General features: G+C 26.7%; 1 protein-coding gene across 1 annotated transcript; it reads right to left on the reverse strand.

Annotated features, from left to right (window-relative positions):
* Positions 1 to 389: 389 nt before the first annotated feature.
* LOC105128039 (uncharacterized) lies at positions 390 to 3,968 on the reverse strand. The gene is made up of 8 exons (XM_011029536.1): positions 3,764 to 3,968; positions 3,588 to 3,677; positions 2,958 to 3,017; positions 2,826 to 2,865; positions 2,610 to 2,703; positions 1,807 to 1,866; positions 1,439 to 1,530; positions 390 to 1,152 (listed from the first exon to the last, which is right to left on the reverse strand). The coding sequence occupies exons 1-8, from the start codon at positions 3,868 to 3,870 to the stop codon at positions 1,066 to 1,068; spliced, it is 630 nt and encodes a 209-aa protein (XP_011027838.1). The 5' UTR covers positions 3,871 to 3,968; the 3' UTR covers positions 390 to 1,065.
* Between the last annotated feature and the right edge of the window lie 9,760 nt (positions 3,969 to 13,728).

Consider the following 13,728-nt stretch of genomic DNA (forward strand, 5'->3'; position numbering starts at 1 on the left):
CGTGTAAAAGTTTTTTAATTTATATTTATGAATTTTTTTATATAAGGAAAAACATTAAAATAAATGTTTTTCATGTATTGATATTTTCAATTTAATCTTTATTTTTTTATATTTATTTTTTTTCTAATCTTTTTATAAAAGTTTTATTCTTTCTTATTCGCACCCTTGAATCTAAGTTTATTTTTATTTTATTTTTTGATTTTTTATTATTTTCAATTTAACTTTTAAATTAAAAATTCATTATTGTCCTTTAATTTTTTTTATTTTAACCCTTATGTTTTTTATTTTTTTTTAATATTGGACAACCAATATAGTGTATGATTCAAATGAAAATCTATTTTTATGATCACCATGTCAATTCATGTTGAATTATGGTCCTCTACGAAATGATAAATGATCGACTTTAGAAACTTCAAAAATAAAGGAGTTTGAAGCATTCAAACTCACGGAAAGCATGCTTCCATTCCATGTATCACTAAACCTATTTTTCTGTCTTTACCTTCTATGATTGACCAATCTCCTACTAAAGAACTTCATGTTGTCTCGCCAAACCACTTGATTTTATCTACAAGTCATTGCTTAATATTTTCCAATGTCTCACCTAATAGTCTTACAACAGATTTTTCTACTGTTACCGGTGGCCAGAAAGTGAAAAGTAAAAGGTACGACAGAGCCTGTCGCTGGTACATACAACCGACAACAGCTGCATCTGCAGGATTGGACTAGTCATGTCCTTGCAACAAAAAAAAAAAAAAAAGGAAATGTCCTAGGAAAGTTCAAGCTGTCGGCTACTAACCATTGTAGACTTGTAGTTCGCTAAAGGATATTAACAAATTCTCCACCAGTAACCTAAGTAGATAATATCAAAATGCAGACCTAAGTAAAAGTTAAATGGGGGCAGGGACATGAAAGCTAGAGGAGAATGCTGGAAGAAAATGCATACGAGTTTCCTTGGGGCAGCAATATTTAAAAGTTAAAGCATATACTGCATTGGCTTGGGAGAAGGAAGGGATTGGCTATCCACAGTAAAATGCTTGCAGTAATCTCTACTAATGAATGCAATCTTCAATCATCAGGAAGGAAGTCCTCATCTGAGGCATATTCCAGGAACGAGCCAAGGCTTTTCCTCAGAATGCAGAAAGTTTTGTCGTCCTGTGTTTCGCAGAAAGAAAAATTAGGTTAATAGTACCGGCGGCATGAAGGTTGGCAGAATTTACTTTTGTCAATTAAAAACATTTTTGACAAAATTAAAATTTATTTTTAATTTTTTAATTTTCAAATCATTTTAATATGTTCATTTTAAAAATAATTTTTTAAAAAAAATACCATTTTTATACTATTTTTATATATTTTAAAATAAAAATTAATTTAAAAATAACCAATAATATACTCTGAAATACCCTCTGAATCAGTAATTTGATATCTTTAATTAGGTTACCTGCTTTTTCTTTTTCAATGACTCCGCCAGTTTAGCAATTTTATCGGCACAGGTTTTCTCATGCTCAGATATCATGCTCTTCTCTCTCTTCCCTGATACGGACCCATAACTGAATGAGTTGTATTGTATCTCAAGTGAGAGTCTATGCACTGTTTGTTTTTATAATTTAAAAGTATTTTAAAAAATTAAAAAAATTTATTTTTTTAAATTAATATCTTTCTAGTATTTTTAAATTATTTTAATATATAAATCTCAAAAATAATTTTTAAAATATAAAAAAATATTATTTTAATATATTTTCAAATAAAAAACACTTTAAAAACAAGGATAACAGCACACTTTCACAGGCACTCTTAAACACTACTTACTCATTTGCTCGTATCTTATGCATAGCGTTTCCTTGTCTTCCTCGAATCTTGAAACAGTATCTGCCAGACAGCATCGAGAAATAGCACTAAATTAAAACTAGATTTGGGATTGAATTTGCTATCATATATAGAGTAGCATTCTAAAAAGGAAAGAGCAATAGCCATTTTGCACCATTTTCAACTTTTACCGATCCTCCCGAAATGATCCAAACTAAAGCAGCTAAATGTAAGAGCAAATCCTTTAGAAAAGTGACATCAAGCTTAATAATTATTATTGTTTGTTATTGTAATGTAAAATGTTTTTTAATTAAAAATATATAAACGTAATATTTTTTATATTTTATTTTTGATAAAGTATATTAAAATCATTATAAAATATTTAAAAATATATGTTGGAATGATCCAGTAAAACTACTAATTTTCAAAGTGGCCACGTAAGCAAGCAAGAACATTTCATTTTCAAAATAAGGGTTGAGACTTGAGAATACAGTTATCAAATGGGCAGTTACTATGCTCAATTGGTTATTTTTTAAAATATTTTTATATTAAAATATTAAAATAATATAAAAATACTAAAATAATATTAATTTGTGGTGAAGAAAAAAATAAAAATATTTTAATTTTTTTAAATACTTTTAAAATTTAAAAATAAACATAGCTATATCTTATTCTATTTCTATGCAGTGTCCACTCCATCCACACCGCACGTACAAAGTTTCGTCTTATTGTACCAGCTCGACATTTAAACATCAGTTGAAAAAATACATGAAAATTAAGCCCAGAACTTGGAGTCAACAAAGTACCTTTCTGGGCCTGCAGATGAGCTGCCTTCTCCTTGCAAAATTTGTCATAGATCTCTAGAAACTTAGCGGTCTCGCTCTTGAAGCAATTTTCGCACTACATTCATCCAATCACATAATCACATCATATGTACCCATTACTTACACATTCAAATCTGAAAAACTAACAGTAAACTTAATTTTATTCTCATTTTAATCTCCCTTCTGTTCTCTACAAACCTCCTTTGAGCTTTTTGTGAGTGCCTTCGCAAAAGTTTGCCTAACAGTGAAAAAAAAAAGATAAAATTAAACAAGAACATGTACAGAGTAAATCTGGTTTTAATAATGGATTGTTGATGCTTAATTGTTAACCTGTCCTTCTCTATTTTAAACTTCAATTCATCAATCATAGACTTGATCTCAGAGCCCACACTGTCCCCATAAAAGAACACAGTCAGATCACTATATAAATTACAGAGACCAATAGATTATTAAAAAAAAAAACAATAAGCAAAATCAATTCCGAAATTAAATTCTAATAGTTTTTAGAAAACTAGAATTACTAAACCTGTATCGGATCAAAAATTAAATTTATTTAAAAACTAATTATCAAAACAACATATTTAAAAAAAAAAACACAAAAAAATCAGTCTCTGCACAGATTTCAAAAAATAAAAATAAAAACTGAAAATATTTGAAACCTGTGAATTAATTATTCGTACGGAATCAAACACTTCATTCAAGCTATTACCACTAAGATCCCTGAAGACTACAGAGAATTAGTAAAAGGCCATGTAAATTCCAAATACTAGCTAAACCAGCAAAATTTGAACTTCTTCAATCTCTAAGATAAAATTATTACCCGCGTCTCACAAAAATATATCGAAATTAAAACACACGCGCATAAAATCGATGATTCCACGAAAATATCACTGAAAATATTAGAAATAAAACAAATAACCGACTCATATCTAACCAAAAACGACAATAAACTATAGTGACCTAGAAATCGTCTGTTCGTTTTTCTTTTGACCGTCCTTTTGAGATTTCTCTCTGATCTGCTGTAACGCCGACATTATCCCCTTTATATCACTGCAATTAAGATCACAATCTCAATTTCAGTATATTTCTTCATAAGCACAACAAGAAATTACGGGATAGAGGTTTTGAAGATGGACCTGGAGAAATCAGGATCGAACTCGTCCTCGACTCGGAATTTGGATGCCGATTTGGTAAGTAACGACTCGGCAACTCGTTTTTTGGAGCTTGTTTTCGCTGCTGACATTTTTGAGTGGGTATTTTCTGGAATTAAATTGAGAGAGAAGGAGAGATTTTTGAGTTGTGAGATTCTGTTGGAAATGAGAGTGTGAGGGGCGTTCTGTGCGTGTGGCGCGCCTATAAATTTGGTCTCTCCTTTTCAAATTCAAATTTTTTTGCTCCAATCTAGTTTTTGCGGGGTTAATGAGCTCAGCTCCTTCTATTCTCAATATTTTCTCAATGAGGTCCTTTACTTTCGAACTTTCTAATCCAAACCTTATACGACGAGTTTGTTAACACTGTTAGATCTTCCTTTATTAACGGTGTTATTTGACTGTTAACTTTGAAATATTTTTATAATATACTTTTTTTGTATTAAAAAACAGAAAAAGATGTGAAACAAAATAAATTAATTAAAAAAATACAAAAATAACTCTTGCCAATTTTGTCTTTCCTTGATTTTATAATTCCATCTTTATTCATGATAAATAATAATTATAAATGAGGGAAATAATTAATTATATAAAAAAGAACGACTTGGATACTTTTTTATTTTTATTTTTTTTCCTTTTTTAATTTGAGTTGATTATATTAATAATTTATGTTTTCATTAGTTAAATTATTTTTTAATTTCTAAAATGGTCAGTTATACATGAGGAAATTGCAGTGGTGTAGAACATAATTTATTAATCTTTTTCTTCTATTTCTTAGTTATTTATCTATTTTTATTTTATTTTTTTTAAATCAAATATAAAATATCATGTTCTAAATAATATTCCAAAACTAAGGATTATAGTAGAAGGTTTGGATTATGACTACACCCCAGGGCTCATTAACCCAATTTGTTTTCTAATTCATCATTAGTTTTTATCACCTTGCAGCCAAGTCAACTATTTTAAATCTATTTTCTTTGCAACAACTAGGTGTGACACCTATAAAATTTCACCAAGACAAGTGCCATTAGCATATGCACTTTAACTCTCTTCTTGTCAAAAAATAATCTTAATCTGAAATTTCAAGTTGTTAAGAATCATGCTATTTTTATATTAATTTTTTAACATATTCTCTCAATCAAAAGTCATTTAAATTTAGACTTTATATAAATTATTTACTATTTTATATTTATTTTTTTTATTTTAATTAAAAAAAGATGATAAGAATTAAATTCATGATTATTTGATCATTAAAGTTTTGATATCATATTAAACATATCAATGTAAATGCTATGTAGCCGATCAGTTAGTCACACTTGACATTGACGTTGTTTATATAAATATATTTATTTTTCAAAAAATCTTTTTTTATCTTTAATATTCATTAAATATTTAATTGATGAATATAGATTAAAGATAATTTTTTAAGGATAAAAATGTTTTGCAAAAAAAAATTACAAAATTGTTATAGTTATGATATGTTTATTGTATCAAAATATTATTTTTAAATATTCATGGTCTATATTCTATTAGAATTGAATATTAATTAGAGTTGTTGATATCAATCTATTTTGTGCTTTTATTTTTATAAAATAAAACAATTATCCTCATAAGTTGAGGTATGAGAGGTACTTAAAACTAATATGTATCTATAAAAAGATCACTTGTATCTATAAAAAGACTCATATGACGGTTATTTAAGAGATTACTAGTCTTGAGATCATTAAATTATCTTATATAGAGAATATTATGCTTTGATTCTACTACATGTTATTCTAATAAAATGATAACAAATAGACACATATCGAGTATAACATATATGAAAGCATTTAAGTAGTTAAAAGAAGACACATCACCCTATGCGAATTAAAAAATATATTTTATTTGTTTTCAAATATTATGGATTGTAAATCTTTGTGTGAGGTGAAGTAAAATTTTAAAAAAGTTTTAAATCTATTCATATAACTAATAATCATGGTGTTAAGAACAAACATGATTTAATAGCGTAGACACTCTTCATATTATAATATCCAAATAAAAATATTGTTGATGAAAGGATAGTTATTACACTAAAACTGAAAAGTTAAGTCAAATTACTTATAACTTTCATAATATTAGAGGGATCAGTACACGTGGCTAGATATTGTATTTGATCTTTAAATACAAATCAATCAATTATTTAATTGATAAAATCAATTTTATTTATTTATTTAATCCTATATTATTTATGATTGTAGTTTATATCTGTGTTAATATATTAGTAAACTTAATGAGTTGCATGCATAATAATCATCGGTCATAAATTAAACTAGTATGATAAATCAAATGTGACTTAATTGTAAATACTATAAATAAGTTTTAAAAATTAAAAATTAAATTATAATTAATGCAAGGGATTTCAATTCCAGAGCTTAAACAAAATCAAGTGCAAATTTAATTGAATATATTTTTAAGACTTATTTGCACTTAAAAATACAAAAAAAAAAAAGAGTTAGCACTAAAAAGCACAGTAATTCCTCTCTTTTGTAAGGGTTTAAGAAATTTCTCATGGGTAATTTGTATGAATTACAGTTAAAAGTTAAACACTCGAATAACTTGTGGTTTGTGAAAACTCAGTCTTGAAGTAATTATTCAAAATCAAAAAAACATTTAATCCTTAAATAATCTATTTAACAAAATCCTTGAAACTCTTAAAAAACTCTTAAATTTACTATTTTTGTTATATTTATGTATTTTTGAAAAAACCAATAAAATAATCACGTCGAACTATTAGGTAAAGCTCTAAAAACTATTTTTTATATTAATTCTAAAATAGTGTTAATTTAGGTATAATTATCAAAGTCACTGTAAGAAATGTTTTTGATAGCTTTACTAAAATTATATTCAACTTCATTTTCAACAACCCCTAACATTTGTCAACCACCATTATCATCATAATCTTCATTTATGACTCTCACAAGCCTTGTTACCAATAAATTCAAAGCATACCTGCAAACACAAACCCATAAAACAACTACTACAATTACTACTTCATGCAACCCTTCCGGCCAAAAATCGAATATTAATAGTGATAACAAAGATTATTAGAAGTTGGCAATGAGGTGAAGAGATAGTAATGGAGAAAAGGTACTATGAAGGGAGGTAGATTTTAGGAAGCTTGAAGAAAGAATTTTTAGTTTTGGATGTTTTATCTCAGATAAAGTACGAAGATATAGAGATTTGGTGTTTTAATTATTTAGGATTTTGAATCTGAGAAGAAATAAGACATGTAGAGAGAAAAGACATATTTTTATTTTTAAAATATCTTATCCTTTTTCATATCCAAATAAGTTAAATATTGCTGATCATGCAAGGAAGTATTTGAAAATATAATAATATTTTTTTTATAATTTTTTTTATTTATAAATTCATTAAAATAATAATTTTAAAAAATATTTGAAATATTAATATATCAAAATAATATAAAAATCTAAAAAAATATTAATTTTTAAATAATTTAATTTAATTTTTTATAAAAGTACTTTCAAACTATAAAAATAAAAAGTTAAAGGGTTCATACGATTTTAACATTTTAAAGCGATGGGGTTGTCGAGGAGAAGTTGGCTTTGTCCGACAAAAAATATTGGAATTCAAACTAGATTTGTCAAAACACAACAGTAACTAAGTAGTGGCTGACAAGCTACCAACCTCACCTTGAATTAGTCCGAGAAAGCAATCGTTGGAACTTAGTGATAAATTAAGCATAGAAAGGTAAATATTTGATTTTGTGGCTACGGATGCAATAATTATCCAGAAGTTTGGAATCTTAACCCAAGATAAGCCCACTAATATCACGAATTAATTGCTTTAGTTGCAGCTTCAATGGAGGTTAGTCAAATTTTATTTTTCTTATGTATCTTAAAAATAAATTTTAAAAAATAAAAAATATATATTATTTTAATATATTTTTAAATAAAAAATATTTTAAAAATTAACTATTACAACAATCTCAAAAGAACACTATCTTGTGAAATGAAAGAATTTCAGGAGAATGGACGTTCAGGGAAGTGTAGAGAATTGAATTTCTAAGTTGTGCTTGTGTTTGGCCAATAGTGCTTCATCGACCTGCTTTGATAATTTGGTTGTTACAATGACCAGCATATTACAACAAAGTTTTATCTCAAATCAAAAAATAATAAATATATGGGTAAGGTATAGTTGTTGATATTGGAATTTTGTTAAAATCATGGCTAATGGATATATTCGAGGTCGCTCTCTCATTTTTTAGGTTGAAAGATTATTAAAATTTAATATTTATAATAAATTCTTTAAAACAAAACATTACTATAATTTAAATAAATTTTAGATGAATGATAAATTAATTTTAATTTTTTTTAGTTAACTTATTTAAGAGAAACCAAAATACTCTACAAGTTTATATTCTATATAAGAAAGAAACAAATTTAAAATTGAATTAAAAAAGTATCTTAAATTTTTTAAAGGAGAGGACCTCAGAAAATTAGATTTTAAACTCGAAATGAGGCCTGGATTTATTGTGAAATAACTTTTTAAGATACAATTTTTTTATATATATAATTTATTATGAAGTTGAGATTGAATTTAAGATTCTTTAACTAGTAAGGAATTTATAACAACCTCAACCTGGAAATAATGTGATATTCTAACAAAAAATATTTTTTTTACTGAAATCCAAGTAAAATTTTCTTTATATTTAAAATATCACAAGTTATCCATCAACAAGTAATAATTCCCCCAAGCACCATATCACTTCTTTATAATTATATGTCTTTGAAAAAAAAAACACAAAAGATGCCCATGTATGTATTCATTATTGAAATAAAAAACTTGAAAATAAAATAAAATAAACATTTCTAGTTAAAATATTAAAGAATTTTCTAAGTAAATTTGAATCCATAAAAAACAAATACATTATCTAATAATAACTTCAGAAAAAATAAAATAATATTTTTTTATCATCAAAATCAAACAAAGTTTCTTTTTCATTCCTCAAATAAGAAACTAAAAAGTAATAAGAATTAAAATTCATACTAAAATTTAATTTAAAAAATATTAAAATACTAAATATATACAAGCTTTATAATACAAGAACTGGATTAAACTTTTCGGATGAATCTTCAAACTATCATTTATTTATGATATCTTTTTTACTTGGTTTATTGTCTTTTAATTTTATCTTTAATTAATAAATTTAATTTAAAATTTTAAACACCAAATAAAAAAAAATATGAACAATAATAAAATGGATGGTGCACAACATGAGTTGAACTCATCACACACGTTTTTTTTTTTTACTTAATAACCGAGCAGTATGTATACCGATGTGTCACGCTAAGGATAGAGAAATTGCAACTCAGATCTGTCCTTCATGTTCCCTCGTGCTTGCCTTGCACTGCAAGGTTGCTAACTACTATGTGGCATGCGAGACCTCACCTAGCCTGTGCTGCATACCTAACTTACAACTGGCCAGTCCACTTCTTGATAAATGGCCTTCTAGATTGGAGCTTTTACCCTCACGTGACTCCAGCAGGCAACTTTTTGTGCCTAAATCATTTCGTTGCAAATCACATGGTTTCTCACTAATGAGAATCATTTTTTTTTTAAAAAAAGAAAATAATGCGAGCAAAATCCAGGTTAGAAACTTCTCATGAAAAACAAATCTTATTATTATGTGCACGGTATTAATATGTTTTTATATTTTTAAATGAGTTAATTTTGTACTTGCAACCTATTATTCTTAATGTAATACTATAGGAAAAATAACAACATCATTGCAAAAGAAGGGGGGTTACTGAAGTGAGAGAGAAGGCGAGGGAGTTTGTGTTCACGTGTGATTTTTTAAAAATAATCTTTAATGGTATGTATGTCACGTGCTTTAATGTAATAAGGATAATTCAGTTAATTTCTGCATAGATTTTGGGGCTATATTAATGTAACATTAGGTTATGTGTATGACTCATTTAGTTAATTTAGATGGAAAAAATAATATTATAATAAATTAAAAACTCAGTTATTTTATATGGGTAAAATTAGAGATTCAATGATAAAAAAAATAAATAAAGCTTACCTTATTATATGATACGAGAATATACCAATTCACTCCCGCTTATGAACAGTCCTTAATTAATTCTACTTTCCAAACACTGCGATCAGGTCCTTCCAAATCGGATGTGCCACAAGACAAGACAGATGGCACCCAACTGCTATAATTTTATAATAAAATATCGAAATAATTAATTAAGATTCTATGAGATTAAGGATATGATAGTGTGATGTGCGAGCCACTCAGAAATGTAGTGGTATATGAGGTCCACTTGAGCTTTGTGTCTTTTAACTTTCTGTTCCTGTAACCTTGTTTATATATTAGCTTTTGCGTTTACTTGACTTCGTGGGGTTTGACTTTAGCTTCTGGTAGGTAGTGTTTATTCTCGTGGTTATATATTTTATTTAAAAAAATTAATTTTATATTTAATTTTTATTTTATATTTTTAATCGATATATTAATGTTAACAGTAATTTTTTAAAATATATTATTTTAGTATATTTTTAATAAAAACACTTTAAAAAATGATTACTAGTACAAGATGGCAGCCTGTAACATAAAGAAAAACAAGAAAAATAAATTATAGAATAAGGTAAAGATAGATTAGAAAATTCCACAAATTCAGACAGTGTTATAGCTGAGGAGTAAGACAAGAAACATAAAATATAAGATGAAGATAGATTATAAAATTACACAAATTCAGATAGTATTAGCTATAAAAACATATAATAACCACTAGTTTTATTTAATATTGATGAACATGATATTTAAGAGAATGATAATAATTATCTTATTAAAATATTTTTTTATTTAGAACTATATTAAAATAATTTTTGATATCAGTATATTAACATAAATTTAAAAAATAAAAAAATTAATTTTTTTCGAATACAATTTCAACACCTAAAAATAAAAAAGAAAACCCCTTAATTCACCCATATGTCACTACGCAGTTGGACTATTATTTTTGGGGCTTTGTGGAGCTCGATGAGTCGGATTGTAACTAATAATAATAAAAAAAGAGGCTGACACCTAGGTGAGCAGCCGGCCAAGAGCACGAGATTAGACTTAAATAGAAAGTGATGACCCGTAGCAGAAAGAAAAAGACTTGGGACAGGTTAACGTGAGGCCACGATCAACGCAAGAGACCTGCCTGCCAGGGCTGCAAGAATTATAAAACAAAGATCTGGCAGCCACGTCACGAGCAGAACTTCTAGAAAAGAGACGCTGCTGTTGCATTTTAGGCCTTCTTGTTTATCTAGATGGTCTCGTTTTCTTCCCAGGTGTCTACCGGTCCTAGCTAGCTGATGTCTCTCTGTTCCAGCTCCATATGTTGTCTGTGAGGAGCTCTTCTGCGATACATGGGCAAATATTTATCCAACTATCTTCTTCGTAAGTGACGTTCATGAATGTAGCTTCAAACGCTAAATAATCTATTTTTGATGGTCAAGGCTTAAACCAGATCCGGTTTACGGTTTACGAGAACCTTCAATAAAACTATAAATGAGATATTTTAAGATATTTAAGAATTTTTCTATGCATGTCCACGAATAAGATGTTCAGTAATCTTTATCTTGTATTCGAGATTTTTTCAAATGAAAATAATTTTTATTTCATAAAATATAATTAATAAATATATCTCATACTAGTATATAGTTTGTTATTATTTAAATATTTTTTACGAAAAAGCAGGATGTAGTTATAATAAAAATGTATTAAAATAATATTTTTTATTTTTAAAAATATAATAAAATAATATAAAAGTATTTAAAAGAAATTTAAAAACAATTGCGTAGCCAAACAGGCTAGGCCTAACCTCGACACCTTAAAGCCTCGTACCTAACCTCAGCTCTCTAGGCGCCCCGGACCTGGCACTATCTCGTCCAAACCCACCAACAGACCTAATCTAAACTCTAAGCACTTCAGGCTAGCTAGGTCCTGGACTGACTCTCGGGTTCCCTGGCCTCCTCGAACCTTGTCCTCGACCGATCCCAGGCATGATCCATGCCTATTTTATTATTTAACCAAATGACCTCCAAAATATATTACTATAGCGTAGAAAACTAGTTTTAAGAACTTTTGAAAACCATTTTTTCTTTTAATAGCTTCAAAACTTGTAGTCGATTTTATATTAAAAAAAAAACAAAACGAAAACAAACAAGTTTTCATATTTTGTTTTAATTTTTTTTAAATAAATTAAAAAACAAAATAGCCATGGTTGAATTTTCTTTTCATGACCATTAATAAATACAATGCAGTGACGGGAAGTGAAAATGGAATAAGAAGCTTCGGATCCATCGAGAGGCTGTTTCCAAGAAACTCCAGGCTGCAAATGGCTTATGAAGTTGCCATCTCATATGTCTGATATATGAGATATTTCTTGACGCTGATTAAGACGCCGAAAACATCTCTGGAAGCAGCTGCCCTTCAAATTCCCTGGCAGATTTTTACCGTCGAAACCCTGCATCTGATAGATGAAGAGCATGTTTGGCTACGTGTGATTTAAATTAATTTGATATGTTAATTTTAAAAAATAAAAAATATTATTATAATATATTTTTAAATAATTTTTTTTAAAATTTTAACTGCTTTTATAATCTTTTACACACACACATATATATATAACTAGATATGACAATTGGATTTTAGTGGATTTTCAACAGAACGATTTTTTTTTTATTCAAATGCACATGCTCTAAAAACTACAACATCAGTTCTATTATATCAAGCACACGAATCCAACATCTAATGCATGTAATTTTAATTGGCACAATTTATTATATCAAATTTTAATTTTAATTTTTAAAAATTATAAATTTTAATATTATTATAAATTTATATAATTTTTAATTTTAATATCTACAAAATTAATCAAAATATATGTAAATTGATTCAAACATCTAAATTAATTAAAAAAACATATAATACATGTGCATTGGGCCATATCATAGTTTTTTTACGAAAAATATTTTTTATTATTTTAAATTATACATACATATATATATTATTTTTTTGGATAATAGTGTTATTAAAAATAAAATTTTAAAAATAAAATAAATTTATATATATAAAAAATACTCTATAAAAATTGGGAATTGAGGTTGCTTCTAGGTCCAATTTTGGTGCAGTAATTAATACTTTGACTTTGGCTAGAAGTTTCGACTACCCGAGACTATAAGCATTTTGAAAAAAATTGCAAGTTACAATAACTCCATTCACACAGTTTTACAAATTCTTGGATTGCCGTAATGTGATATACGCAGCAAGCTTCTTAATTATTTGATAAGTTCTTGCTTGATGTTGTAGAAAGTTGGGTATAATTAGAGACAATTGGGTCGAGCGGAGGTCTAAATTGAATCATGGTGAATATGAAGAGTATAATCCAACAAATTTATTAAAAAAATAGAATCTAAATAAAATAAAATCCTCTTTCTTCCAAGACTATATGATAAAATGTCACAATCATGAGTGGTATTTTCTATAATTTTTCTTAATAAGTTGGATATTATAAAGATAATTTGTTATTTGTTTGGTATCATGTTTTTGACTATATTTGAGTGCATTTATTTAAAAAAAAATATTAATTTAATATTTTTTTTAATTTTCTTTGATGATTTTGATTGGTTGATATTAAAAATAAAAAAAATTATTTTATTATATTTATAAATAAAAAATATATTTCAAAAAAAATCTTATACCATAATACATACTCATGTGTAAATATCGTTAGATATTGTAGTTCAATCATATTTTTTAAAACTTTAATTTTTTAGTTGTGGTTTTTTTATTTTTGTGTTTTTCAATCATTTAATATATTAATATTAAAAATAAAATTTAAAAAATAAAATAAATATTATTTTAATATATTTTTAAATAAAAAATATTTTTAAAA

This window comes from Populus euphratica, unplaced genomic scaffold (assembly GCF_000495115.2).
Source record: "Populus euphratica unplaced genomic scaffold, PopEup_1.0 scaffold15.1, whole genome shotgun sequence".
NCBI lineage: Eukaryota > Viridiplantae > Streptophyta > Magnoliopsida > Malpighiales > Salicaceae > Populus > Populus euphratica.